Source organism: Nicotiana tomentosiformis, chromosome 7 (genome assembly GCF_000390325.3).
Source record: "Nicotiana tomentosiformis chromosome 7, ASM39032v3, whole genome shotgun sequence".
NCBI lineage: Eukaryota > Viridiplantae > Streptophyta > Magnoliopsida > Solanales > Solanaceae > Nicotiana > Nicotiana tomentosiformis.
This window is the reverse complement of record NC_090818.1, coordinates 28,452,566-28,478,441: the sequence shown is the minus strand read 5'-3', so window position 1 is coordinate 28,478,441 and position 25,876 is coordinate 28,452,566. Positions and strand designations below refer to the sequence as shown.

General features: G+C 37.9%; 3 protein-coding genes and 1 non-coding gene across 6 annotated transcripts; 2 read left to right on the top strand and 2 right to left on the bottom strand.

Moving 5' to 3' along the window:
• Window positions 1–7,881: 7,881 nt before the first annotated feature.
• LOC104098589 (trihelix transcription factor ENAP2-like) lies at window positions 7,882–10,618 on the top strand. 2 transcript variants are annotated; one of them, XM_009605369.4, is made up of 2 exons: window positions 7,882–9,068; window positions 9,650–9,988. In XM_009605369.4, the coding sequence occupies exons 1-2, from the start codon at window positions 7,960–7,962 to the stop codon at window positions 9,663–9,665; spliced, it is 1,125 nt and encodes a 374-aa protein (XP_009603664.3). In that variant the 5' UTR covers window positions 7,882–7,959; the 3' UTR covers window positions 9,666–9,988. The 2 variants fall into 2 exon arrangements, with proteins under 2 accessions (XP_009603664.3, XP_009603665.3); XM_009605370.4 differs by lacking the exon at window positions 9,650–9,988 and adding an exon at window positions 10,298–10,618 and having other exon boundaries at window positions 7,891–9,068.
• A 674-nt stretch (window positions 10,619–11,292) lies between these two features.
• TRNAT-AGU (transfer RNA threonine (anticodon AGU)) lies at window positions 11,293–11,366 on the bottom strand. Its single transcript has one exon. It is a non-coding gene; the product is annotated as a tRNA-Thr (tRNA).
• A 969-nt stretch (window positions 11,367–12,335) lies between these two features.
• LOC104098590 (putative zinc finger A20 and AN1 domain-containing stress-associated protein 8) lies at window positions 12,336–12,749 on the top strand. The gene has a single exon (XM_033656745.1). The coding sequence runs from the start codon at window positions 12,336–12,338 to the stop codon at window positions 12,747–12,749; it is 414 nt and encodes a 137-aa protein (XP_033512636.1).
• Window positions 12,750–13,149: 400 nt separating this feature from the next.
• On the bottom strand, window positions 13,150–25,430 carry LOC104098587 (proteasome subunit alpha type-2-A). 2 transcript variants are annotated; one of them, XM_009605367.4, is made up of 12 exons: window positions 25,248–25,430; window positions 24,611–24,681; window positions 24,443–24,519; window positions 24,091–24,155; window positions 23,315–23,361; window positions 16,392–16,467; window positions 15,983–16,050; window positions 15,377–15,446; window positions 15,052–15,137; window positions 14,119–14,181; window positions 13,654–13,719; window positions 13,150–13,539 (listed from the first exon to the last, which is right to left on the bottom strand). In XM_009605367.4, exons 2-12 carry the CDS (start codon window positions 24,649–24,651, stop codon window positions 13,491–13,493), a joined length of 708 nt encoding a protein of 235 aa, XP_009603662.1. In that variant the 5' UTR covers window positions 24,652–24,681; window positions 25,248–25,430; the 3' UTR covers window positions 13,150–13,490. The 2 variants fall into 2 exon arrangements, with proteins under 2 accessions (XP_009603662.1, XP_009603663.1); XM_009605368.4 differs by having other exon boundaries at window positions 25,271–25,360.
• Window positions 25,431–25,876: the final 446 nt, after the last annotated feature.

Below are 25,876 nucleotides of genomic sequence, written 5' to 3'. Positions count from 1 at the left end.
ATTATTGAGACCCACAGAGGTCATATTGCTGTGAATTATTGTGTTAAATTGAAAATTCATACTCAGTCATATTCATTTCATTGCATATCATAACTCAGTTTTATGACTCTATTTTGATGCATATAAATATTTTGGGCCGAAGGCCCTGTTTTACTGAAATCCCCGAGTGACTTGATTTGTAAGGATGAGTGTGGATTGGGGGTGCCCGCCTGCAGCATACTTTATGACTAAGTGAGGCCTAGGTCATGATTTGTGAGGATGAGTGTGGATTGGGGGTGCCCGCCTGCAGCATACTTTATGACTAAGTGAGGCCTAGGTCATGATTTGTGAGGATGAGTGTGGATCGGGGCTGCCCGCCTGCAACATACTTTATGACTGAGTGAGGCCGAGGGCCTGATTTGTGAGGATGAATGTGGATCAGGGCTGCCCGCCTGCAGCATACTTTATTATTATCGCATGTGAGTTGTCCGTGCAGATTATAGCGCTTGGACTGAAGGAGCCCCTCCGGAGTCTGTACACACCCCCAGTGAGCGCAGGTACTTACTGAGTGAGAGTGCCGAGTGTTGAGTGACTGGGAGGCATGAGTGATTGTGAGGTATGCCCGAGTGGCAAGAGTGATTGTGAGGTATGCCCGAGTGGCACGAGTGACTGTGAGGTTGCCCGAGGTGCTGTATATGAGTGATGTTCTGCCCGAAAGGCTGTTTATGATTTTATTACTGAATTGCATAGCATTGGCATGAACACATAACATACATGCATAGAGATGTATTTTTCCTCATGTTGTACAACATCACATCATTCATGATTTCCCATATATTTTTGACAGATGGGCATAGTGATGCATTTGTTTTTACACGGGTTATCCGGAAGGAAAATGAAACATCTTATTTATTATTGACAAGATTTTGGGAGAAATTTATTGTTTTCAAACTATTTATATTATTGGAAACTTCGGTAAACGATTTGGGTTTTCACTGAGATATTTGAAAGGAAGAACTATAATTTTTGAAATCATTATTTGGCTGAGTATTTTATCCCTGAGTTATTTCTGGTATTATTTGCTTTATGTTGTTATGGATTGTTGTGGACTATTGGTTTTGGACCCGACTTGGTGGAAGCTCATCACTACTTTCAACCTACGACTAGGTTTGTTACTTACTCAGTACATGGGGTCGGTTGTATTGATACTACACTTCTGCACATTGCGTGCAGATGTTGGCTGTTGTTGTTTCTGTGCTCGATGGTTGCGGGACTTGAAGATGTACCTGTGTTCCTGTTGTAGCTGCCTTTTGTTCAGGGTAGCCTTAGATTTATAAAAGCTCTGTTTATGTATTATTCAAACAGACTATGTATTTATTTCATTTCCATTTTGTATACTCTATTCTTAGAAGCTCATGATTTGTACTACCGGTTCTTGGGGGATGTATAAGATTAAGATGTTTATTCACTTAAATTACTTTAAATAATTTTTATTGGAATTGGATAGTTGAAAGTTGGCTTACCTAGTGGGTTGGGTTAGGTGTCATCACGACTAGTTGGATTTTGGGTCATGATACCATCCTGGGACCTAGACAGCCGTGCGATTAAATTGATCCTTGTCTTTTTTACTAACGTGTTTTGATTATTTTGTCTTAGAAAAAATCATAAGAAATGGCAGATAACGATGTTAATAATACGTACAATCCTGAGATTCGAAGGGATTAGCCTCATTTCTAGGACTCAATCAGTGACACCTACAATGAAGGGAATGTCGCCACACATGTGCATGACAGGAAATATCCTCGACATGTTCGAGGGATAACTTCCGATGATACTAAGGAGGAACATGTCGTTGATGCAATAAGGGTCTTGCAAGAGCAACAATCGATCATTCTAGACCACCTCACACGACATGATAAGGTTATGACGGAGTTGAAGCAGGCACTATCGGGGGATTTGAATAATACGAATAGACGAGATCTGATTCCTCATGGTGCTTCTGCGAATCAAACAACGCATAGGGTCGACAACAACACTCCTAAGGGCGAAGTTGGCTCCGATGGGGCTGGGGGGAGCAGATCCGGCCTAAATTGTCACGACCCAATTTCACCTGTAGGTCGTGATGGTGCCCAACACTACAGCTAGGCAAGCCAACTAATAAATTAAACATACATTGATAAAATTTAAAACCAAAAAAATATAAACACAAACTCTACCAATGTGTGCGCCAAGACCTGGTGTCACAAGTGAATGAGCATCTAGTAGATTATACAAAACTCCAAATACTGTCTGAAATGAAATAGACAGAACATAAATATAAGAAGAGACATTGGTAGCTGCAGAACGGCTCAAAAAGGCAGCTCACCACTATGTCTCGGAATGACGTGGGTATGTGATGATAAGTCCTCCACTAGTACCTGTCTCAGGTCCTGCACAAAAAAGTGCAGCAAGTGTAGTATGAGTACGTAAACAACGTATACCCAGTAAGTATCAAGCCTATTCTCGAAGTGGTAGAGACGAGATGGCCGACTTTGACACTCACTAAGGGTCAATAATAATAACTGAAATAAAACTAGGATATTTAAATCAGCAAGATTTACAGAATTTACAATAATCTATTTAATCAGCAGAAATAATCAAATTTCCTTCAAATGTAACAATTCTCAATATATTAATTAAATTCCCTCAATTCAAATAATTTCCAATTTATCAAGTAAACCTCATTCACATGAGTAGCAATTAATTCCTTAACAAGCAAGAATAATAATTTATTAAATTCCAAAGATTTTTTAATTTATTAATTAGCTTCATAAGCTGAAATAAATTATTAAAATATCGTGTAATTATTATTATTAAGCACGATTTCTGCCGAGGACGTACGACCCGATCCAAAGTGTCATGTACACTGCCGAGGGACGTGCGGCGCGATTCATAGATGCATCTATCCTGCCGAGGCGTTCGGCCCGCTCCACAAGAATTGAGGACATTTTCTTATGTGCCTCCGGAAGGAGAGTATGTTTATTATAAGATAAATTTGGGAGGAGAATAATTTCTTTTAACAATTAATTGATTTAAACAAAAATTAAGCATATGAGATTTTTATCCTTTAATATCTTTATCTAACAATTCACAATATATTCATATATATCAATTAATATTAATTAATCAAAGAATACAATTTACACAAGTAAGGCATGCTTTGAGTCCTAAACTACCCGAATTTTAGCATTAATAGTAGCTACGCACGGACTCTCGTCACCTCGTGCGTACGTAGCCCCCACAATTTAGCAACAATTGTTTAATCTTAATCACCTATGAGGTAATTTCCCCCTCACAAGATTAGAAAAGAGACTTACCTCGTCTTGCTCCAATTTAATTCACTATAGACCTTTTTCACGATTATCCAACTCCGTCTGGCTCGAATCTAGCCAAAATAATTCGATACAATCACTAAATATTATAGGAATCAATTCTATAAGAAAATACTACATTTTTAAGAAAAGATCCTGAAATTAATTAAAATTTTGCTCGCGGGACCCACATATCGAAATTCGGTGAAAGTTATGAAATCCTATAACTCATTCAATTACGAGTCCAACGATACCAGTTTTACTCAAATCCAACTCCGAATCGATACCGAAATCTCAAAAATTTGTTTCTATGAGATTTCTAAACATTTCACAAATTTAAATCTCAAAACACTACTTTATGGTGAAAACAATGATATACTTGTATATATAGACCAAATCCGAGTTGGAATCACTTACCCCAAATATCTTTCCTTGAAAATCTGTCAAAAGTCGCCTATGTTCAAGCTCAAGTTTGTCAAAAATGGCAAATGTTGAATGCCACTGTTTTTATAACTTACAGATCTGTCCAGTTCGATCTGTCCAGTTCGATTTTGGGAGCTTGATTTGTCAGGGACCTCAATTTGTCAGGGAACTCGATTTTGTCAGGGAGCTCGATTTTGGGAGCTTGATTTGTCAGGGACCTCAGGGAGCTCGATTTTAACAGGGAGCTCGATTTTGTCACGGAGCTTGATTTTGACAGGGAGCTCGATTTTGTCAAGGAGCTCTCGATTTTGTCAGGGAGCTCGATTTTGACAGGCAGCCCAATTTTGACAACATTTCCACCAGAAATATTAAAGCAGCTTTTGCAGCAGCTAAGTCCCACTTTTGATCCGTTAACCATCCGAAACTCACCCGAGGCCCTCGAGACCTCAACCTAAAACACCAATAAATCCTAAAACATCATACAAACTTATTTGAAACCTCAAATCACATCAAACAACGCTAAAATCACGAATCATGCTCCAATTCAAGCTTAATGAAACTTAGAATTTCCAACTTCTACATTCGATGTCGAAACCTATCAAATCAAGTCCGATTGACCTCAAATTTTGCACCCAAGTCATAAATGACATAACGGAGCTGTGAAAATTTTCAGAATTAGATTCCGACCCCGATATCAAAAAGTCAACTCATCGGTCAAACTTCCAAACTTAATTTCTTGTTTTTAGCCATTTCATGCCTAATTTAACTACGGACTTTCAAATAAAATTTCGAATACGCTCCTAAGTCCAAAATCACCATACTGAGCTGTTGGAATCATTAAAATTCTATTCCGGGGACGTTTTCAGATAATTAGACATCCGGTTACTATTTAAACTTAAACATTTTAATTTTTCTTCAAAATTCCATATCTCGGGCTAAGGACCTCGGAATTTGATTCCGGGCATACGCCCAAGTCCCAAATCACGATACAGACCTACTAGAATTTTCAAAATACTGATCCGAGTCCGTCTGCTCAAAATGTTGACCAAAGTCAACTCAATTGAGTTTTAAAGCTCTAATCCACATTTTAAATCCATTTTTCACATAAAGACTTTCCATGAAATTTTACGGATTACGCACGTAAGTCGAGAAATGATAAATAGTACTTTTCGAGGTCTTAGAACACATAATTAATTATTAAATTTAAAGATGACATTTTGGGTCATCACATAAATAACGAGAACGATCCTTTCAAGAATGAACTTTTACGGTTAATGAGGGAAGTGAACTCCCACATGGATCAAATCTCGGGCGTGCCACCAATGGTGAAAGGCCCGGACTCAAAAAAGTATACTCAATTGCCATACAAGCCAAGTGCGGCACCAGAATTAATCCTGAAACGGTTCAAAATGCCCGATGTGCCAAAGTATGACGGAACTTCAAACCCTCAAGAACATATTACCACCTATACAACGATGGTGAATAGAAATGATTTAGCTCCTCACGGATTTGAATCTGTTTTGCTAAAACTTTTTTGGAGAAACTCTCACGAGGAGAGCCTTGACATGGTATTCACTGTTACCCGAGAATTCCATAGACTCCTTTGAGATGCCCACAAACTCTTTCATCAAGTCTCATGCCGGGACCAGAAAAGTACAGGCCCTAAAGGTCGACATATTCAGGATTGCGCAAAGAGTGCCTGAGTTACTACGAGAATTCGTTACCCGATTCCAGACGGAGAGAATGTTGCTCCCAACTGTCCCGGATGAATGGACGGTTGAAGCATTCACCAAGGGATTGAATCCGAGAAGTTCAGACACTTCCCGGAAACTGAAGGAAAGCCTGCTTGAGTTTCAAGCAACGACTTAGGCGGATATCTCACTATTTATAGCTACGTCTAGGGTAGGAGGTCCTAGGATCATGCCCCTCTTTAATGTCAATTATGAGGGTCATTGATGAAGATGTAATGGTGAACATAAATGCCAAATTCCATATAACGGGTAATCGTTCTTAATGCCACAGAATATTCTCTATTAAATGCTACCGGGCGAAGAGTATTTATTACATCTTTATGAGCGTTATTCTTTCCGGTGACAAACGAAACAACTGCCTTCGGTCTTAGTCATACTCCCGTCTTGGATTCCACGTGTCCCTCTTTTGGGTGATCACGTGTCAAAGCATATTTTACTCTATGCAATATTATGTCAAGAATAGGCGCAATCCTTGACATTACTTATATATTATGTCAAGGAAGACACACTACATTTAGTTTCATTGTAAATGCAAGGATTTTATTGAATCCTTCGGACATTGCATTTGTTTTTTGAACTATCATGCTTCGCGTGGTCAGTAAGAAAAATAATACCCATTCCGTTTCAATTGATGTAAACCTATTTGATTGGGCACATAGTTTAAGAAAAAATAAATATTTTTGAAATTTGTGGTCCTCAACAAATTAGAATATTTGTATGGCTAAAATTCTTTTGAAACTTGTGGTGGTAAACATGTATTTGTGTGATTATAAAAGTTTCTCATTATTGGTAGAATTGAAAGTTTAAACTAAATTATTTTTACATTTAGAAAGAGGTTATTCTTTTTAGAACGCACCAAAAAGGAAATATGTTCACACAAATCGGAACGGAGGGAATAGTCGAAATGAGAGAGGCTTACAAAAACTTTGAATTGACAAAAGATATTCATGAGTTATGACCTTGAGGAAATAAAAGGATTTCCCTACGTTTTCTTCAAACATTTGAAGAATCAAGTGATACATACAGAGAAAGAACTGAAATAATCGGTTCGAACAAAAGCTAAAGCTATCGAGTAATCATGGGTTGAATTCTTTCCTATTATTAGAAACAACACATAATTTTTAACTTTTTAGGAGCTAAAATACTAGTTATTGAAGCATTAGAAAAGCTAATAAAACACATGTCTATTACGTGATACACAACTGCTCTTTGATTAATAATATCACAAGGCTGCTTCAAGATCAAATAATAGTTAAATATCATCTACAAAATACACTAGTTACTAATGTGACGACAAGTAATTACTACTATGCTATCCGGTGAAGGATATGTTTTGCCTAAAATATATATACTCCTAGATTTAGAAAAGACAAATATGGACACGATGCAAATGAGAAGACATATATTTCAGATGAAAAAGTTGCTTCGCAGAGCCTGCTTGAGGTGCATCACAAGGATATATTTCTTTCCTTGCATTTGAGCCTCTCTCTTTTTTTTCTTTTTCTTTTTTATATATTAATCCTCGACCTACAAAAAAACTCTTTTACACCCTTGCAAAAGTAGGAAAAGTGGTTGTACGTGAAATAGTACACAAATGAAAGTGCTATTTCTTGGCCATTGAATAAGCAAGGGTGTATGATTTGGGAATGAATCACATATGAGAGTGATTGCTCAAGTGGTGAGTACTCTTCACTTTCAACCAATGAGTTGTGAGTTCCAGTCACCCCAAGAATAAGATATGGAGTTCTTGGAGGGAGAGAATAAAATAAATAAAAAAAAGAATCACATATGTTGGTTGAGAAGGAATTCATTGATAATGACTTTGCTAGGCTCTAAGGAGGCTACTCTTCATTTTTTGTAAATCAAAACACTTTTCCTCATTTTCACTCGTTCAGCCCATGAAATTTTTGGTTGAAGACGATGTGATGCAAGAAAACGTTTACAAAAAATCTATTGTAAAGTTTTGTTCTTCATTTCGTCATCGATCAATCTATCACTCAATCACGTGTCGCTCTATCATTATTTGATTTTTAGTTGTCCAATCACACTTGAAATTAAAATAGGTGATAAGCACTTGTATCCGTATCAAGCCTAGCTACCATCAAACGAATAGATTAACGTGTAAATTATAAAACATAAAAAGGTTTAAATAAAAAATAATGTTATACGATATGGATGTAAAATGCAAAGAACTCTGTGATTTTAAAAAGAAGTACAATGGTTAAACTTAATAAATAATAAGCACATAAATATTTTCTAGCGAGAATTTAAACAGTAATCCCCACAAAGTATAAAATACTCTTATTTCCCTCCAAAAAAACACAGAGAGGCCCAGTGTCACTCGGCTCCCAATGAAGCTCAATCCAAAAGCCCAGCAGTTCAAATCCAAACAAGCCCCACCCCCCTACGTACCTACACCCCACCCACTACACTCTATTCACTCTCGTCGGCACCCAATGTTCCGTCGACACGGCCATACTAATAACCCCTCACCGCACTCTTCTTCTAACCCTAATTCCTCCACTACTTCTCATTTCCTGTCAGCCGGCGCTGCCGCCGCTTCACGTTCCCGCACTATGTCCGACGACGACGACCACTTAGCCTCACCCTTCTCCATTAAAAACTCTCCATCTTCGTCGCCGTCACCTCCGCCGCCTTGTACAGACGACAAGCTACTAGCATTGCCTCCACCTCCGATGCTTACGCCGGCGTCGGTGTCAGCTCGGACGCCAATTTTTCCAGCTCGAGAAGATTGCTGGTCAGAGGCAGCGACACATACTTTAATAGAGGCATGGGGTTCCAAGTACGTGGAGCTCAATCGCGGAAATCTCCGGCACCAGCAATGGCAGGAAGTTGCCGACGCTGTCAACGCTCTTCACGGCCACACCAAAAAGCAATACCGCACTGACATACAGTGCAAAAACCGCATTGACACCTTAAAGAAGAAGTACAAGATCGAGAAGACTAGGGTTTCTCAATCTCAAGGACGTTATGTCTCCACGTGGCCTTTCTTCAGCAGCCTCAACCCCCTCATCGGCGTCACCTATAAAGTCTCGCCGTCTCCGTCGCCGGAAACGTTCATTCCTCAACGTAGAAAGTCTCCGTCGCCTTCGCCGGCGACGTTCACTCCTCAATGGAGATCGTCTCCACCGCTGCTTCCTCCGCCGCTATTTGGCATACCAGTTGGTCTCCGGTCGAAGCGCCCAGCGGCAGCCATGGATTACACGGTGTCACGGAGGAATTTCTCGGCCATGGCAGCAGCGGCGGCGGCTGCGTCTGAGGATTCAGGTGAAGAGGATGAGGAGGGATTGGAGAAGTCAAGTCGAAAGAGGAGTGGTGGGGTGGTGGTAGAGGGGGGTGGTTATAGGAGGATAGCTGAGGCAATAGGGAGGTTTGGGGAGATATATGAAAGAGTAGAAAAGGCAAAGCAGAGGCAAATGGTGGAGTTGGAGAAGCAAAGAATGCAATTCGCAAAGGACTTGGAGATTCAGAGAATGAAACTTATTATGGAGTCACAACTGCACCTTCAAAAGCTTAACCGCTCTAAACCGCACTTCACAAGCCGGTGAGTGACACTTTTTGTTTCTTGATTCATTCTGTGTGATTTAGATCGCAGTCCAATTCACACAAGTGCTCAGACCTTATGTATGTGTTAAAAAAAACACTAAATAGGTCCAAATAACATGTTCTGAACCCAGAAAGTCAAATGAACAGTAGATTCAGACATTCCAAACCCATACAGTTCAAATGTTGGATCCATAGTTGATTAGTATTAACTTTGCATCTTAGCTTACCAGAAAACTAGTTCCGGCCCTCCTCGTTCGTAGTGGTTGGGAGCTCTCCCCAAACTACTAGGTCAAGGGTTCAATGCTGGTAAGCGGTTTCACAAAAAAAAAAAAAAAAAAGAGTACCTTTCTTTTTTAAGTGGCATTTTTGGTTGATATACCATCTCTGTGAGATTTGTCAATTATTTATGGTATGATCTTCTAGCAGCTGTTAATTGACTGTATCTGTTTTTTCGGGGTTTATCAATTTTACTTTTTTCTTGGTTTGGAGTCTTTCGAGTTAGTTTACCTCGAATCCTGTTTTTGCATTATGATAACTCTGCTTTGACATGCAATTTGTGGAATTTATTTTCAATCATAGCCAATCTCAAACCTGAAAGGGTCTTAACGCACAAGGGAGATTAAGGATTCCTGGGAGCTACTCGCATTAATTATGCTAGAAACAGTGGAGTGAAGTTGACAATGATTGGAAAGACTTGGGCTAACCAAGGATTGGGACTGAGGCTTCTCCTGTGGTTGTGAACTCAAATGTATTCGCTGGATTATTTCCTTAATTATGTCTCAATGAGAGAGTTGATGCATTGATATTCATTTTGTGACATATTTTATTATATGTGACACTACGTTATTTGACACTGATGTTGTATGACTTAAATATCACACAAGTTATTCTTGATGAAATGGGAAGTGAATTCTCTCATGTTGTGAACTTCCTCAGTTATGAGGTACCTATTTGAGGAACAGATGTGTCATGTGCGGCAATCTTTCAGCGTCATGTCTGCGTTATACTAGGTATTATGTTAAAGCTGCATATGGGCACTTCTGAATGAGCTATAAAACATCACCAATGAAATTGGTTTGGTGTGTATAAGAGATGAGTGTTTTTTCCGTTTCTGCTGCCTTGTGAGTTTTCTTTTGATTGGTGGTCACTTTGTTTTGTACTTATCACATTTCTTTTTTACAAAAAAAGAAAACGAGAAGCTCACAACTTTCTGTTCTTGATGATCAGATGATTACTTGTAGATGGAGGGTGGTGGTGACATGCCCTACAATTTTATGCGGATCTTTTGGAAACCATACATATATTTTGATTAGCGTCATCAAAAGGATCGAATCTACTACCTTGAAGATGATCCATAGAAGCTGATTCCAGGCTTATCGATGCTCCAAAACTTGTATCTAGCTGCTTGAGAATCTAGAGTAATTTTGTAACTTATCTTTCTCTAGATTACATGCTTTTTGCACAACAAGCTAGGTGAAAATGTTGACTTGAGACTGACCTCAAGTGTTCCTGGTTATATTGTTATAAGCTTCAAGCTGTTGATGATAACTGTCTGTGCACTAAATAGATGCATGAAGGTCCAGGCTTTGGTACTCGACTGCTACTGGCATTGGCCGTAATTCATCTTTTCCTTTTGGATAAAGCAAAAAATACAAAAATTTTGGTAATGTGGAACCTAGGAAAACACATAAATTCATGAGAAAATATTGAAACCTAGATCGTGCTTCATCCTTTAAACCTGACCTACAACTTTGCTCAAATTTGGCAGGCAGTCTTGTGTTTTTCTGCATTATTTGGAAACAACTGTGTCAATCGAGCATTTGGTTACCATTTATCTTGCCACATGATATGACAGTAATAAACAAATGCATTTCGTCACTGACCCGAGAGAGCAACCTTATACAACCCCTGATAAATCAAGTTCCTTGTTTTCTTCTGGAATACCGTTTTATTTGTTGGCAAGTTAGTGGTTGTTTCTTCTAACCTGGGAAACAAGGGAGTTGTGAAAATTGAAAAAGTATGTGATATAAAAATGAGTATTTCTCATGTAACGAAAGCCAAATAAGTTGATGCTGAAGCATAGGACATTATGATGTTCTTGATTAAATGAGTAAGAAGAGGTTTCCCTTCGTCATTTGCGTAGGCAGTTGACTGTCAGATGGGGGAAAGCAAGTTCAAAACTCAAAAGTATAGGTGGAATAAAACGAAAAAAGTAAACTTCATGCTCTCGTTGAGAGTCGAACTCAAGACCTCCCGCTTACTAAACGGGTGCTCTAACCAACTGAGCTACGAGAGCTACTTGTCCCTATAGCTACTAGGGATTCATTTTATATAATTAATATCTTGAATAGCAATGATCTATTAGGTTAAAGATAATTTGTAATTTCTATCTTCTCGTTTATCAGATACCCTAGTTTGGGGAAGGAATTCCCTAACATATCTTCCAACTTTTGCAACAGATCGTGGTATGTTCTCTCCGGTTCACACTCACAGCGAATGAAGAGAGGAACACGAAGCAAGTGAAGGTTGCTTATACTTTACACTTTTGGTATTTGATCTTATTTATCGATCTCTAGTGCGTTATTCGTTACAAATTTCTCAAACAGAAGATGTATACAATTAATATTTAATTTCTTTCATTTATGCAAGTTCAATTCATCATATTTATATATAAGCATGCGTCAAAAAATGTGCACAAGTAATTATAAGGTCATACACCGAACGTATAGAATCAGAATATTAATTAAATTTTGATTTAAAAAGCAATAATATTCTACGGTGCAAGGGCAAAGAAAGAAACCTTAGCGCAATAGAGTTTTTCATGTAACAAATTTTCAAAAACTAAAATATTTTTGATTTGTGAATCAATTCTAAAATGAACAAGGACAGAGAAAGAGCGAGAGAGACTCGTATTCCTTCGACAACGTGCATGATTATTGGTCAATATTCTAGTAGGAGTAATATATTTCCTATTAAGAAATCCGTGTTGGTTAAGGATTCCGCAAGATTAATTTTCCCTAACCAAAACCAAACAGAAGTGGGAAAGGAAACAACAAATTTAGGAAAGTCCTAATTTGATTCCCATTTGGATTACCAGCTTAAGTCCTATATATATCACAACCAAAGGCAGGAGCGGCACTCATCAACAAAGAGCTACGCACACCATCACCAACACTAATAATTCGCTCTCCTGCTAAGAAATAATTATAATATCTAAAACGTCAAAAGAATTTGTAGAAGAAAGAGGTAAGTAACTCGAAGGAAGATGACTTCTTGTGGCAAAACAGAAAACACAAGTCTATGTGCAAGGGGTTGCGGTTTCTATGGAACACCAAGTAATCACAACCTTTGTTCCCAATGCTACAAAGCTTTTCTGAAAGAAGAAGAAGCCAAGAATGTGATAGCCTTATCCGAGAAGATATCGTCTCTTACTGTTGATGATTCTGATTCTGCTACAGCTGAGAACGTTGGTTTGACAATGAAGAGGCAAAGATGCATGATTTGCAAGAAAAAAATGGGATTAATAAGTTTCAATTGTCGGTGTGGAGGAATGTTTTGTGGAGTTCATAGGTATCCAGAGGAACATACATGCAATTTTGATTTTAAGTCTAGAGGCCGTGTGATTTTGGCTAAGGAAAATCCTCTCTGCAAAGCTGATAAACTTGAGACTAGGATCTAAGACCAATATCGTTATTGCTCTTGTTAATTGTTGCTTATGTAACATTTAGTTTGGATGTCCTTTCATATTGTATCCTTCTCTTTGTGGAATTAAAGTCACTTTTGCATTGATTATGACAACTCTTGTTTCATGTGCAAACATTAAATTTCTGACATCATAATTTCCTCTACCTTTTCAGTATACCAAAAACTCAATGCGTCTACCTTTATAATTTCCTTGACAACTAATGAAATTGATTTTCAAGTAAATGATAGTCCTATGAAATAGAGAAAAACTAAAAGACTAAAAAAAAGCCCATATAATCAATTTTAGCTGGTCAATGGGCGCAGAATTTGTCTCTCCTGGTTGAAAATTGAGTTCCACCAATTATATATGCTTCTCTAGTTAACAAAAATGAAAATGCAGAGCAAGTAATTATGTATCCCTTCTATTTTCAAATCCATTTCTCTGACGTCAAGAGGGTTGCTCAAATAATATAATGCTTTTCTCTACTGTCATGTGTTTCAGGTAACACAGAACAATCAGTATGTTCAAGAAACTGAGAAAAGAAAACCCATATAACTTTTCAGAGCCATACATCAGGCAATAAATAACCACAACATGGCCAACATACAACTAAGTCTAGTTTGATTAAAGTCCAGTAATAATCAAGGCAACAAGAACATCCAATAGTTGTGCTATGACCCCGTCTGCGCTTCCAACCTGACAACTTTTTCCAATGCCTTAAGCGGAAAAGAAAATCTATTCCACTTCTTGTAGGTAATCATCTATTTCCGCTGGCGTGAGAACTCTGCAACGAAACGAACTACTGTTAGTAACAAACCAGCTAAAAGAGTGAACAAATGTTAAATTTCTCGTAAAAGAGCGAACAAATTTTATATTTTAAGGACAAGAAGACACCTACTTAAATACTTTGTCAGCTCCAATAATGCCAATCTCAATGTTTTTGCCAGAGATCTGTCCCTCGAATCTGGATGAACACCAAAAATAAGGTTTTTTTAAGGATTCTTTTGATATTAAGAATTATATTGAAAAGGTCATTACACAGTTGGGGCATCGGGAATGGGGAACAGAACGTCGTTAAAGATTTTTCTCTGAGGACCATTACTGCACAACAAGCAAGGAATGGTGACAGTAGTCATGACTCAGAAGTTTTGCATGCATAGATTTTCGTACCATACATTTGACATGAAGATACAGATAAGCCTTGCTTTAATTCTTTTGTTAACTAAATGAAGCGAATTATAGCGGACATCAAAACCATTTCCTCTTCCAAAAGAAGCAGAAGGGTCGAAGAGACACCCCGTCGGAGGGGACAATTCAGATATAGAGTACACAGCTCCTGGATAGAGGAAGAAGTTAATCTTACCCCTCCTTTAGAGTCAGTATAGCAGTGTGTACAGCATCATCGAGCTCTATATCCTCCGTGTACCTGAGAGGAACAGGAACATTATTTTAAATGTTAATTAGAAATTCAACAGTATAATTGGACAGAGCAAGAAGCACCCCAACTTGGCTCAGTAGTTGGCCAATGAGACAATGTTAATGTTTGACATCGTGGGAGAGAAAACTGGTTAACATCCTCCAAGGGCATGTCAAAGTTTGACCTATAATTTCCAATTGCAAGCGCCAACTGCCGTCACATAGCAATATGAGCAGAAACCCTATGCTAGCGCCTTGTTTCAAACAAAATCAGTTGTTTCATTACCAACAACCCTCTTCCTAGGTCCTAGCTCATTCATTAAGTGCAATTAAACTCATGCATGAATACATAATTTCTCCTTTTTCACCCCCACCCACCTTCGGTTGCCATGAAGGTTTGGCTTCATGATTACACTTATAAATTACAACTTGGTTTGGGTAATACCCTTTGGTATATCCAGATAATAGAATAGAACAGGATATAATCATTGACATATTCACGAAGTGAAGAATGTCCCACGCATTAAGCGTTGTTCCAACTTTTGGCAAAAGAAGGGGAAGCGCAAGGAGTAGTGTGGAGTGTTAATAGCAGGTTGCTACAAAGATGACGCAATGTAAATGATCGAGACAGTCCATCATTGATGGGATGAAGAATTAGTTAGGGGTCATTGAGGACTGAAGAGGTATTGTATTGCTCTCATTTTACCAAAATTATAAGGGACTAAAGCATGAGGTAGCTGGTCAAGATGAGCCTTCTAAAACTGGCAATTTATACATTAAATCAGACAGTAACTTCGATTGCCGAACCAGTATTGAAACGTTAAAAAGATAGCACTAGAAATAAGAAAAAAGGAGTTACAAAATTTGATGAATGATTCACCTCTTCTCGAGAAATGTCTTCGCATTAGAGACATTCTTCCCCATAGCTGAAGCCTTCCAAGAGAAGTATGAACCAGATGGATCCACCTAAAATGAGAAAAATAAACTGAGTATAAAAGGAGTTCAAGCAACAGAGAAATCTGCAGCTCAGTAAAAAAGCTTTTCAAAGAATAAAACCCCCTTTTCATAGTAATAATTGAAGCACCATGGAGAAAACCTATATAAATATGTAGATTCATCTGACGAAAGTATAAACCACCATTAGCCACACCTCAAGAACAGAAAACGATACTGAGAGATCACACCAACACAGATAGATAACATACCTGATATAGTTGGGGACCCTTGTCATCAAATCCCGCAACCAAGAGTGAAACACCAAATGGCCTTACACCACTGCACCGGAGAAAACAGAAAAATAAAAGGGATAGCCCAAGAAGGCTACAAAGTATGAGCTCTTTCTTGAACAGCAAAAAGAAAATCATGAATAGATACAGATTAGGAATCTGGATTAATTTCAAGAAAGATCTGGCTTTGCCTGCTTTCAGTTGATAGTTTTAACTTTTAACCCAAGCAACAAAAAGGAAGCAGTATGGGAAAAGAAAGGAAGGTGACTTAATGACAAAATCTCAGAAAGAGAAGGGGAGGAAGAAATAAATTCAATATAGATAACATTTTCATGATATTCAGATAAGGGAGCACTATTTCATCCTATTTAAATTTCTATTTCTCAATAGCCAAATGATATTAAGTTCTACATGATATACTATTTTTTTCAACTACAGGTCCATCAACCAGATTCTGCAAGAAAATGAAGGCAACAATAGCCTCAAAGGACAAATACAAGACAACTGAAAGATTTGAAATATGACCAGTATACATTTTATAGGACCCTCTTTGTAAAGTGGAATTATGGAATAAACAGTGGTTACCCTGATTGGGTGAATTCCTGCATGACAGCAGCAGTTTCCCTCACCAGCTGTGTGACAGGGATTGGTTCCTACGCACCACATAGACAAATCAGGCAAATGTAGAAGAAACAAAGTATGCTGAAGCAACAATCACATTAAATAATTCTCGTGTGAGACAATAACAATGCAGGTTAGAGGAAAAGGGATCCAATTAAAAATGTCTGCCTCCGTAAAGACTAGAAAATGATATTATATCCTATTATCAATATGAAGAAGAAGCATCCCAAATTATCAAAAATTAGGACAGTCGTATCAACTGGATCTCAGACCAGGAAAGTGGTCATATTTCAAGTAGTTTACTGCACTTGAATTATTAAGGAATTACTGCACTTGAATCATGGCATTGATATTTGATAAAAGCTATTCATACTTTATAGAGTCGGTGATATTGCTCAGCCTGCTTTCTACTTTTCCGAACCAAAACTCGAGAATCAGGGCCCATCCCACTGCAAGAAAAAGTAAATAACATTGGTACTAGAGAAATAGCCAGAGGTAATGCAATAACCATGATAAACAAAGCAAGCATCTTAGATAATTTAGGACAAGAGGTAGCACCAACAGCAAAAGAATAACATCAGCTCTCAAAGGTTCCATCCCTCCATGTGTAACAAGTTTTTAGTTATCAGTACTAGTGAATATCTACTCTTAGTCGGGTGTTTTCTCAAACATCATTGTAATACTGAGTATAAGGAGCAATAAATGAAGGAAATTAGGATCCTCTCACTTCACAATTTAGGAGGAACTTGTTGGACATCACAGATATTGGTTTGGTTTAGGCCCAATTGTTAATAATAGTGTTCTGGATAGTTAACCCATTTTGTATTCTTACATTTCAGTTTAATTGTACACCCGGCCCAATTGTATATAAGAAGACAGCATAGATATTTTGTGCGGTAAGAAAAACTCATTATTGAATAACACAGAAAAATAGAAAAATTCTCTCTTCGTCTATCTTCTCTCATGGTAGCCTAGGGTTTCCTCTTACATTTTGACTGCCGATTACTGCTCTTCTTCACTCTAACATGGTATAAGAGCGATGTAATCGATCCATCTCGTTGTCCGCTATCTTCCGATGGTAACCGTTACCGGAATTTATTTTCCCGTCGATGCTAGGGTTTCTCATGCGATGAGAAATTGGGGGATTTCTCTCTGATTCTTCGACTTTCGTGGTAAAAGGCCTTACTTCTTCAAGTCGCGAAGAAGATCGGTACAATTTTTTTAATCTCGGTCCATGATTTCACGTACTAGGGTTTTATGTGCTCGTTTCATGCTAGTTGAAGTGTTATTCAGAATCTTCTGGTTTTATCTCCACTTAAAGCATCTATATTTGCTATCTTCTATTGCTCTTATTGTGGTTCCTTATAATCATGGGTAGCACTGTCGAAAATCCGATTTTGCATGCGAGTAACTCGACTAGTTCTAATGGTTTTAGTGAATTCACCCTAGATCCATCCCATCCCCTCTATATACATCCTTCCGATAGTCCTGGGATCCAGCTAGTTACAGTTCCTTTCAATGGAACTGGATTTGTTATATGGAGTAGTAGACTAGTAGTATGTTAACCTCTCTCTCAACTAAGAATAAACTAGGTTTAATTACTGGAAAGGTAGCTCAACCTTCATCTGATTCTCCCTATTTCCCTTTCTGGGAAAGACGTAATGACATGGTAAAGGCCTGAATCACAAACTCCTTAACCAGGGAAATTGCCATAAGTGTCAGGTGTCTTCGTACTGCTAGAGAGGTATGGTTAGATATAAATGATAGATTTGGACAGTCTAATGGGTCCAAATACATTCAACTTCAAAGAGAACTTAGTTCTATTTTTCAAGGGTCTTCAGACATAGCCACATACTTCACCAAGATGAGTTTGTGGGATGAATTGAATTCTGCATATGCTGGACCATCATGTTCATGTGGTGCTCTACCAAAGTTCATTGAAGACCAACAACTTTTCCAGTTCCTCAGTGGACTGAATGACTCCTATTCAACTGCTAAGAGTAGTATTCTCATGATGTCACCATATCTTTCAATCAGTAAGGCATATTCACTCCTTCAGCAAGATGAGAGTCAAAAAGAGACTCATCCAGTGTGTCTTGGATACTCCTTGGACTCGGCATCTTTTTCTGCACCATCAACCCAACATCATTCAAGTAAACAATACTCTCAGAGGGTCACCTTTGATTCAAAGAAGCCTCAACCCTCTTCAACTGTCTCTTGCAAGTACTGTAAGAAGAGTGGTCACACCATAGAGAAATGTTACGGACTTCATGGGTTTTCCCCCTGATTTCAAGTTTACCAAGAACAAGAGATCTGTCTCATGTGTCCAGGTGGAGGAACCCTCTCACAATCATTACCCTCCTGCTACTATCAGGTCTCCTGATCCTCCAGTCCATGGGTTTAGCAAAGAACAGTATGGTCATCTCATGACACTACTTCAACAGGCTCACATCTTTCCTGGTTACTCTGCTGCCAGTTCACCTGCAGACAATAGTGGATATGCTCACTTTGCAGGTGTGTCATATCTCCCGGTAGAGGAAATGCATTCTTTGGCTCATTCTTTATCTGCATCCTTTAATTTAGATAGAAAACCTTGAATTTTAGACTCTGGAGCAACTAATCACATGACTCCACACAAACATTTTCTTCACAACATTCATCCTCTAGCTTCTCGTTTCTTAATAACTTTACCAAATGGTTACAAAGTGAAAGTGGTTTCTACTGGTTCCATGTATCTTAGACAGGATATAATTCTACATCATGTCCTTATGGTCCCTTCATTTCAATTCAATCTTCTTTCTGTACACAAACTCCTAACTCAATTACAGTGTATGGCTATATTTACCAGTTTTTCTTGTTCTTTACAGGGCCCTTCTCTGAAGAGGCCATTAGAAATTGGTAAAGAGGCTCATGGATTGTATTTCCTTTTGCCAGATATGCCTTTACTTTCTTGTTCTGTTTCTTCTCCTACTTCTGGTAATGCATGTAATATCTCCGTTGATCCCTTACCCCACAGTCCCTCTTGTATTCCATCTTCTAATAATAATAAAATGGATTTGGTTTGGCATCAAAGATTAGGACATATGCCCTACCACAGGATGACATCTATTCCTTTTCTTTCTGGTAAAATTAATTCTAAACAACCTTTCTTATGCTCTATCTACCCCATGGCTAGGCAGCAAAGATTACCTTTCCCTGATAGTTTTATTAAAACTACTGCCCCTTTTCAATTGGTTCATACTGATGTTTGGGGTCCTTACCACACTAAAACATATAATGGTTTCAGCTATTTCCTCACCTTAGTTGATGATTTCACTAGAGTCACTTGGACTCATTTACTCTCATGCAAAGCTAGTGCTTTATCTGTCTTAAAGGCATTCACTTTTATGGTTAAAGTTCATTTCTATTCTTTAATTCAGTCTTTCAAAGATACTCCACAACAAAATGGGGTGGTTGAAAGGAAACATAAGCACTTATTAGAAACTTCTATAGCTCTCCTGTTTCAATCTAAACTTCCTATCACATACTAAGGTGATTGTGTTTTGACTGCTACTTATCTTGTCAATAGATTGCCTTCCTCTGTTTTGGGCAACGTCTCCTTTTGAAAAGTTGCATGGTACTCCTTCAACCTATGATCATTTGAGGTCTTTTGGTTGCCTCTGCTTTGCCATTACTCCCAAACCTGGGAGGGATAAATTCCACCCTAGAGCCATTGCCTCTGTTTTTCTAGTATATCCATGTGGCAAGAAAGGTTATAAACTACTCAACCTTTCAAATCATTCTATATTTTTCTCCAGGGATGTGCAATTTCATGAATGGGTTTTTCTTATTCCTCTTCTGGCTCTTCCTCAATTTTTCCTGTTTCCTCCTCTGATTCTGCTGCTGATCCTTTTCCTGCTCCTTCCATTCCAACTAGCTCTACACATATTTCCTCCCCTGCTGCTCCTACATCTTCCCCTTTTTCCCCTCCTTCTTCTACTTCTTCCTCTCCTCCTGTCAGTCCCCCATCCCTGTTTCTTTTCCCTCTCCTCCTTCTCTTAGTAAATCAACCAGGGTGCACCAACCCCCTATTTACCCGGGGGATTATGTTTGCAATTCTGCTCTTCCCTCTACTTATCCTCTTGTCCAGCCCAAGGTTTCTTCTGATGCTGAAGTCTTGCATGAACCTCAGTTCTATCGGCAGGCTGCCTCTCATCCTGTATGGCAGAAGGCCATGCTGCAGGAATTCAAGGCTCTTGAGGCCAACAACACTTGGGATGTTGTTCCTCTTCCCCGTAACAAAAGGCTCATCCCCTATAAGTGGGTCTACAAGATCAAGCACAAGTCTAATGGTACTGTGGAAAGGTATAAAGACGGACTTGTCATCAGGGGGATACACAGAAAGAGGATATTGACTACATTGAGACTTTCTCTCATGTGGTCAAATTCACCACAATCAAATGTCTGCTTTCTATTGCTGCCAAGAGAGGCTGGATTGTGCATCAACTTGATGTCAACAATGTTTTTCTTCATGGTGATCTCCATGAAGAAGTCTATATGAAGGTTCCCCCTGGATTTTCAGTCTCATGTCCTTCCTCTTTTACATCCTCCTCTACTTTGGTTTGCAAGCTCAAGAAGTCACTATATGGCCTCAAACAGGCTTCCAGACAATGGTTTTTCTAAGTTGTCTGAAGCTTTGTCTTCTAGGAGCTACATTTCAAGCAAGAATGATTATTCTTTATTTACCAAGTCTGTTGGGTCTTCCCTCACTGTTCTGGCAGTCTATGTTGATGACATCTTAGTGGTTAGGGATGATGCTTTGGAATTGGACAAAAAGTGTTTTTGGATACACAATTCAAAATCAAAGACTTGGGTCATGTTCACTATTTTCTGGGTCTAAAGGTTTCTGCTCACTCTGAAGGGTTTCTTATGCCTCTACATCCTCCTCTCCTTTGGTTTGCAAGCTCAAAAAGTTACTATATGGCCTCAAACAGGCTTCCAGGCAATGGTTTTCTAAGTTGTCAGAAGCTGTCTTCTAGGGGCTACATTTTAAGCAAGAATGATTATTCTTTATTTACCAAGTCTGTTGGGTCTTCCCTCGCTGTTCTGGCAGTCTATGTTGATGACATCTTAGTGGCTGGGGATGATGCTTTGGAATTGGACAATCTGAAAGTGTTTTTGGATACACAATTCAAAATCAAAGACTTGGGTCATGTTCACTATTTTCTGGGTCTAAAGGTTTCTGCTCACTCTGAAGGGTTTCTTATGTGCCAGCAGAAGTTCACTTCTGATTTATTGGTTGAGTTCAATTGCCACCACTTTACCTCTGTGGTTACTCCCCTGGATCCTTCAGTGAAGTTGTGCAATGATATGGGTGCTCCTTTATCTGATCCCAGCACTTACAGGAGACTTGTGGGTAAGCTGAATTTTCTCCAACAACACACCAGGCCTGACATTGCCTTCTCTGTTAAACATCTTAATCAGTTTCTTCAGTGTCCTCAGGTTCCTCATATGCTAGCTGGTATTCATGTATTGAGGTATCTTATGAATGCACCTGGGCAGGGGATTCTTCTTTCCAGCCATTTTGATTTGTCCCTTCTAGCCTTTTTTGACTCTGATTGGGCTGCTTGTGCCCAATCCAGGAAGTTTGTTACCGGATATTATAATACCTTGGGAGGCTCTCTTATTTCTTGGAAGGGCAAGAAGCAACCTACCGTCTCACTCTCTTCTGTTGAAGCAGAGTATAGGATTTCTTGGCTCGTGAGGATCTTGGGGGACATGGGCTTGGTGATGTCTTCTCCTATTCCCATCTTTTGCGACAGCCAGGCTGGCCTTCACATTGCCAAGAACCTTATCTTTCATGAACGCACTAAACATATTGAGATTGATTGCCATTATGTTCATGATTGTTTGGCGTCTGGTTTGATTTCCTTGCACCATGTTTCTTCTCCTAACAACTTTGCTGAAATTTTAACTAACTCTCTTCCAGGCCCTGCTAATCATCATTTGCTTTGCAAGCTTGGAGTGCTTCCCCCTCCAGCTTGGGGGGGGGGGGGTGTTGGACATCACAGATATTAGTTTGGTTTAGGCCAAATTGTTAATAATAGTATTCTGGATAGTTAGCCCATTTTGTATTCTTACATTTCAGTTTAACTGTACACCCGGCCCAATTGTATATAAGAAGACAGCATAGATATTTTGTGCAGTAAGAAAAACTCATTATTGAATAACACAGAAAAAATAAAAACATTCTCTCTTCGTCTATCTTCTCTCATGGAAGCCTAGGGTTTCCTCTTACATTTTGACTGCCGATTACTGCTCTTCTTCACTCTAACAGAACTTTTCTTTCCAGAGTCAACTCAGCTTTATAAAATGTAAATCCACAATTCTTTATGAGTAAAGTTTCGATCAAGTTCTCTACAACTTAAAGAAATCTTTCCTTGATTATGGTTCTAAAACTAAAGCCTATTCCTAGCAAACTGGTTAACGTTTAGGTAAAGCATCTCAGCACTATCTTAGTGCTGCTGTGTGTTGGGAAAAAAATTCTTAATTAAAAAATATCAAATAGCATACTCATTCCAACATTTCTACAGGTTCCACATCCAGTAGTTAGATCAAGAAAGAATCTTTCAATGGAGATCCATGACAATGCATCACAGCTATCAATTCCAATCATTCCACTTCTTTATTTTAACCAAATATGATTTTAAGGAAATACAACCAATCTGTTGGGACTAAGGTATAGTTGAATGATCGAATGATTGAATAAAATGTGATCTACTACTTTTATTTGTTACTTAGATAAATTACATAAACCTTGCCCCACCAAACTGTCAGTATGAGGCCATTTAAATGAGCCTCTCTTATTTTTCACCAGGAGCTGCTTATTATTGTGACTACACACACAGAGATATCTATGTATTCATCACTTGAAATTAAGGATAATTAACTTGATTTGCATTTTTATTTCAAGGAAACTCTGCAAATGAGTCCAGAATTCATAAATAAAAGAGAGAGAAAAAAGTATTTGCTATAGGTCAATTGACTAGGCAAACAGGAAAGTAATTCACTGGATCCATTGTGATTTACATACCAAGAGCACAGCCAGAATTATTTCTTTAGTCAATCAATACTGGTCCATTCTATTGACATGAATCTTAAACTATGACATCATTAAACGAACTAAAGAAAGAGCCAACCCGAACAGCATAGTTTTATGCTGCTGCAGAATAAACCAATTTCAAAATGGGATAACCCCACCGTGGTATGCGCCAATAAGACCACCAAAGGTATCATATAAGTTATAACAGATTGTACCTGTAGACAACTCCAATATTAGGCGTCAAAACCTGTATTTTCTGCACCTGTTGTGCATTTCAAAGAGTCAGGGATAGATAGCGTAACTACAAGGACATCATTACATGGCAAAGGTTAAGGAATGTAAAGCAAAAGAAAAAAGAAGGTTGGAATCCCCATGCAGTCCCAAAACACCGATAGCTGTGAAACTTAGTGCTTATAAAAGTTCAATAATATAGCATCAGTGTAATACATAGCATTGAACCACAGAAAATAAGAATTTAACAGTAAAGACTATAAACTTAAATGCACGTATGGCATGTTGTAACTTGGTGACTGCATTTGTGAATATTATTTAGAATATAACTCTACAGAGCAGTAAACTAAGCATTACTAATAAATCTATATATCCTCAACACGTACGCAAATTCAAACAGACTGATTATAATTATAATAACTTAATAAGAAAACATTTTTTTCAATCTTGATAAAGCTCAATTGGGTATCAGACCAGGGATTCATTGATGGAACTAACAGACGATATTCTTCATTTATGTCTAACTTTTTGCTAAATTGCAACACGTCTATTCACATAATACAGTCATTGGAAATTTTGGTCAACAAAAAGGAACAGGCAGTATCAACATAAAGCACTAGAATCAACTCCAGAGAGAAAAATAAGAGCACCTCTATCTTTGCTTAACTATCAACAGTCATTCTGGCTACTATAATTAACTATGAACAGTCACTCATAAGTAGACAACAGTGGCAGAGTGTAAAGGAATATATATACTTACAGATGCTTCATCAACTAAGATGGATGGTAACTTCTTCTCAGTAGCAATTACAACACCATTAGCAGCTGCATTCATCCACTTAGACACATGTAAATTAAAGCACTACAAGAACTACACAACATATAATCGTGCTAAGAGAACAAAAGAAGATTGAAACTTTTAACCACAAGGAATCTCTTTAATGATATATAAATGACCCCACAATACAAAATCACACAACTACATTCTTCACTAAAGTAAATACCCCCGTATGGGAGCACAAGTCATCTAATTAATAATTATAAGTAATTTAATCATAATCAAAGCTATCACTATATCAGTAACTTTGCACTTAAACTAGGGCTTGAGTTACCTTTAATCCCTAATGAAGTTTGACCAGATCCAACAGCAGTCAATGCATGTTCAATCTGAACCAGCTTTCCAGATGGGCTATATATGATAACACATTACAAGTTCACAATATCAGATATCACAATATAATTGATCCAATATATACAGTGTCTGTCTTATAAAACTATACCTGAAAGTGGTGAGTGAGAAAGAGTACTGACTATCACCCATTGAGTTTAAAGACTAGTCTTTAATATAACCCTGTAAAATGATAATGTGCAAAGCAAAAGCAGTATAAGTTAGAGAGTAAAATCACTAGCTTAATTTCTTAAATTAATACTATAAATTTCTAAAGCATTGCTTTGAATCATGATTAACAAATTTGCCCAAAAAGTAAAAGGACTGAAATCAATAACTTCGTCCAGCACCAATAAAAAGTCCATTTTTTTCTACTTCCCTTCATCCAATATCATCTTCAAATATTAAAAATGTAGCACGGATCTAACGAAGTATGTTCCTAGGTTAAATTTTTCAAAATTTAATTTCTATAAAGATAAAAATTGACAGGATGGAAGTATTTTTCTCATTCTCTATCTATTCACATTTACATGAAAAATTGATTTACCTAGAAAATGTGCACAATCTAGTTTCTTCAAAAACAAAAAATATAAAATTGAGTTAAAATAACCAAAAAAAAGTTAAATTACACAGGTATAATTTCTTCTTGAGGAAAAACCGGAAAACCTAAGTAAATCAAAACAGAAAATTCAAACAGATTGTGACAAGCTATATTTGTGGTTGCATCAGCAAATCAAATTTTCATTTACAATCAAGAGTTTGAAGATGATACAGCAAAGTTCCAGCAGTAAACAGGATTTGCAGAAATAGGGGCAAGTGGGAGTGTAAATAGGCCTCGGCACTGCTACTTTTGTTCTGCTTGAGGAAGAAGAAATATATTTTGGACGAGACAGATGGCTCTCAACTCCCAATATTCTTTTCTAAAGTATAATGTTGTCCCTAAACTATTATTTCAGGTTATTAGGCCAGCTTATTTTGAGGAAATGAGCCTTTATGACTTTTTATAAAATTTGAAATTAAGAAAGTATTTTTTAGATCTCTTGTATGTAAAAGATAGTTTAAAATAGAGTTATAAAACTAAAAATTATTATGAAAATAATTATATTGTGGATGTTCATTTATTACTCAGCTATAGATAATCTTCCTTAAGAAGATTATCCATTTAGTACTCTGTTGAAGTTTATCTACAAGCAGCTGATGCATACAGGTTGCAAGCAGCTCAATGAAATGATTTGCAGCAGCTTCTTATTAAACAGGCAGGTTGCAAGCAGCTCATGCACACAGTTTACAAGCAGCTAAAGAAAAGCCTTGCAGCTACTTCCTGAAAAGCCTCGCAGCTGCTTCCTTTCTTCTATAAATAGAGGAGTTTTCAGTTCAT